We start from the raw sequence: 3,958 nt of genomic DNA, 5'->3' as shown, positions 1-3,958 counted from the left end.
CTGTAAACCCCCACCTGCCCATGCTGTACATGGAGCTGAGCCCAGTTCTACACTGACGTCTCTCTTCCCCTATTGCGATAGTCCTGAGTAAGATCTATTTTTGCTACTTTAACTACTGTCCAGCTCTGGTTTTTCTTTGACAATAATTCCACCTCCGTCATCCCTTCTATCTTGCTTCTGTCTCTCACCACACTCCCCGGCCTTTGCAAAACGACAGGAGCCTACACCCACAGGCCCTCAAAAGAGCAGCACAATGGTCACGTCAACAACACATAACACAGTGGAGGCCCTAACGCAGTGGCGTCCATGTCTCTGACTTTTCCTAACACTGCTTCCTATGAAAACATAATAGCCTGACAACCACAATTACAATGGAGTGTTAGCTGTGTACAGAGCACTTTCTCAGTGAGTAGACGACAAGGTGAAAGAGAAACAGATGATTCTAAACCCCAGCAGGATCATGAGCAAATTATTTACCCTGTCTGAGCCTGTTTCTTCATTTGTAAAATGGAGCATCATAATAACCCCCAACTTGGTTCTTGACATTTTAATGAGGTCACGTGTAGGAAAGCAGAAAGCGCTACACGAACGTTACTGGTTACAACTCAGATCCTAGTCAGAGAGCTACCAAATTCTGACCAGCCAAATTTTTAAAAATTATATTTTCTGAAGATATTATTTTTACTGGGAAAAACATAATGATATCGTTCAAGAAAAAATTAAGCAATAACTTTAGTTGCCCATAGTTCCGCCACAGTAACACAACTTTTAAATTGTTACGGTTTACCTTCAACCGATACACCTATTTTTTAGAGTGTTTTAATCATACTTAGGCAGTTTCTTAAAGCATCTATGGTTCCAAGCAAACGACAGAATCTCCAGGCAGCAGAAAAACACTGAGGCACGTGCTGGAAGGAAAAGGCCCAATTCTCAGAATTCCCCACCCAGGAGGTCACAGGATTGTAAGGGGAAGAGAAAAAGAAAGGAGCCGATCTTGGGCACAGCTCCGAAGGGTCACTCTCCTTCCTGCATTGAGTCTGAGCTCCTAAGAATCAGGAGTTGGTGCTGGACCTTGCCCTATCCAGAGCTGAAGGGCTGGCCACGTCCTGGTGGCATCTTCCCAGCCAGAGGACTGCTCAGGGACCCCTAGGGCTGAGGGAGGGGCAGTGGAGCCCGCCCCAACCCCCAACCACCTGGGAAAAGGAAGCAGAAAAAAGAGAAACAGCAGCAGTCACCACACTTCCTCCACATCTCACTCTTGGGACATTACTGACTGGCAGAAAGCAGCCACACAGGAGCCGCAGAGGAGGAGCTTTGGGCCACAGCCTAATAACACGGAGGTAACTTCAGTGTTTTCTCTTCTACCCCCGGGATGAGGAATGAACAGAGGCTGTCTTATTTTCCTCCGGGGGCAGCTGAAATATTCTCCTGGTGGTGAGATGTCCCTTCACCTGTCCCAGCCAGGTTTCCTCTGACTAAGTTGGGAACAGGTCTTAGGCTTAAAATTTGAGATTCTTGAAAAACGTGAGTAGTGTTCTAGAGGTGATTTACCTGGGTAAGACGTTGGAAGAAACCACTTTGCTCTGACTGGTAAATTTGTCCCCAGTTGACAGTATTTATGAATAGCCAGTGTTTACAGGGCACGCTGCTGGTCCTGCGGGGAGTTCCAAGGGCAGCAGGAGTTACTATGAGCCGGGGCCACCCTCTTCCCTCAGTGCACTGGACCCAAGATAGCGTCCATTTCAGGGTCTAGGCTTACAGGAGGAACAGGAGGCTAAAAGCCACAAACTAGCAAGAATTGAAGACATCTTTTGGTCATTGCTACTGAACTAGGAATGTCTGACTGGAGCTTCCTTTCGCCTCCTTCTCTAACTGCTGAGGAATGTGAGCCCACTTTCTCTGAAGCGGCCTTCCCCCTCCCTGCCCCCAGCCCCCACCCCCTGGAGAGAGGTCAGCTGATGGTGACTCACCCGCCCTTACTTCCCAGCCCTTTCAGAGCCCAGGCTTGCATTTGAAACCTGACATTGTAAAGACACTTCCTGCTTTTGGAGTAGCCTCTCTTCTTCCGTGAGCCTGCATGGGTTTGTGTTCCCTAAGAAAAGAATGGCTGATGTGTGCACCTGGCCTTTCTCCCCTAGGATTTAGCAGCAGCCACCATGGGTTCTGTGAATTCCCGAGGTCACAAGGTGGAAGCCCAGGTGGTGATGATGGGCCTCGACTCAGCCGGCAAGACCACGCTCCTGTACAAACTGAAAGGCGACCAGCTGGTGGAGACCCTGCCCACCATCGGTTTCAATGTGGAGCCTCTTGAAGCCCCAGGGCATGTATCTCTGACTCTCTGGGATGTTGGGGGGCAGACTCAGCTCAGAGCCAACTGGAAGGACTACCTAGAAGGCACGGACATCCTTGTGTATGTGCTGGATAGCACAGATGAAGCCCGGTTGCCCGAGGCCGTGGCTGAGCTCATGGAAGTCCTAGACAACCCCAGCATGGCTGGTGTTCCTTTCTTGGTGCTGGCTAACAAGCAGGAGGCACCTGATGCTCTGCCGCTGCTTGAGATCAGAGACAGGCTGGGCCTGGAGAGATTCCAGGACCGCTGCTGGGAGCTCCGGGCCTGCAGCGCCCTCACTGGCCAGGGGCTGCCCGAGGCCCTGCAGAGCCTGAGGAGCCTCCTGAAGTCCCGCAGGCGGTGTGTCTCCAGGTGAGCGCAGGTAGGGCAGGGACTGGGGAGAGCAGGAAGTCTTGACCTGCACAAAGCAGCTTATCTTCGGTTCGTCTGAACTGGAAGAACCAGCCAACCCTTGAGAATCTTAAACTCAGTTTATCAAACAAGAAATCCTTCTGCTCTTGGACAAGATGTTTTCTTTTTGGGACTTTTGGCACTGGTTTTTATGTTGAAAACCAACTATTCTTTGAATGATACTGTAAGGATAAAAATATACCTCAACCAACTTCATTTAATAACTTATTACTAAGTGTGAACAGAGCAATTGTAATAATAGAGCGACAAGTGGCTGTGTAACATTAATACCTAAATTCACGGAGGGAAAGAGGTTTCAAAATCCGATGAGAATATGGTCTGGACGTGGTCCTGATCTTACGAGCAATTTTCCCTAGTAGTCCCTGGGCACGTGCCTTGACGGCTCTGAGTGCAAGCAGCCAGGGCCGGCAGGATTGAGCCAGCAAGGCTGCTCCCACAGAATCTTGGGTTTAGAAGTTCACTGGGGCGCTCAGCCAGGGGTTCGGGCCTTCCAAAATTTATCCTCGTCTCCAATCCCATGTAACTATTCTCTACCCTTTTGTCATCTTGTGTTGGTCTTTTTCTAAAACGCTTCATTTTTTAATTTCTTTTTTCCTTCTCTTTTTCCTTCTTGTAGCACATATGTTTCCATAAAGATCAGATTAATCAATGATTTCATTTGTTTATTCATTCATTTAATCAAAAAATATGGAGAGGGGCTGGCCCCGTGGCCGAGTGGTTAAGTTCGCGCGCTCCGCTGCAGGCGGCCCAGTGTTTCATTGGTTCGAATCCTGGGCGTGGACATGGCACTGCTCATCAAACCACGCTGAGGCAGCGTCCCATATGCTACAACTAGAAGGACCCACAACGAAGAATATACAACTATGTACTGGGGGGCTTTGGGGAGGAAAAGGAAAAAAAATCTTAAAAAAAATTTTTTTTTAAATAAAAAAAAATATGGAGAGCATTGAATTTGTGGCAAAAGGCACTGAGCTTTTAGATATGAACCAGGTCCTCCTGACGGAAGGTGTGAATTTTGAAGATATCTATAAGAGAAACAAATCACTCTTGTTATTAATGAATACTTTCTATAATCTGAGTTTTTTAATGGCACACGGCTTATATTTGGCATCTGCTCTCGTGTTAACCAGCTCTAAATGTTGGCTCTTCCTCCCCATCCTGGGCTAACATCGGCCTCCTTATAGCTCCTGGTGGTAG

General features: G+C 48.2%; 1 protein-coding gene across 1 annotated transcript; it reads left to right on the top strand.

Moving 5' to 3' along the window:
• Window positions 1–966: 966 nt before the first annotated feature.
• On the top strand, window positions 967–3,413 carry ARL11 (ADP ribosylation factor like GTPase 11). The gene is made up of 2 exons (XM_014732078.3): window positions 967–1,340; window positions 2,139–3,413. Exon 2 carries the CDS (start codon window positions 2,157–2,159, stop codon window positions 2,703–2,705), a length of 549 nt encoding a protein of 182 aa, XP_014587564.1. The 5' UTR covers window positions 967–1,340; window positions 2,139–2,156; the 3' UTR covers window positions 2,706–3,413.
• Window positions 3,414–3,958: the final 545 nt, after the last annotated feature.

This window comes from Equus caballus, chromosome 17 (genome assembly GCF_041296265.1).
Source record: "Equus caballus isolate H_3958 breed thoroughbred chromosome 17, TB-T2T, whole genome shotgun sequence".
In the NCBI taxonomy this organism is placed as follows: Eukaryota; Metazoa; Chordata; class Mammalia; order Perissodactyla; family Equidae; genus Equus; species Equus caballus.
Note: the sequence above shows the minus strand (reverse complement) of the source record. Positions and strands in the feature narration are given on the sequence as shown.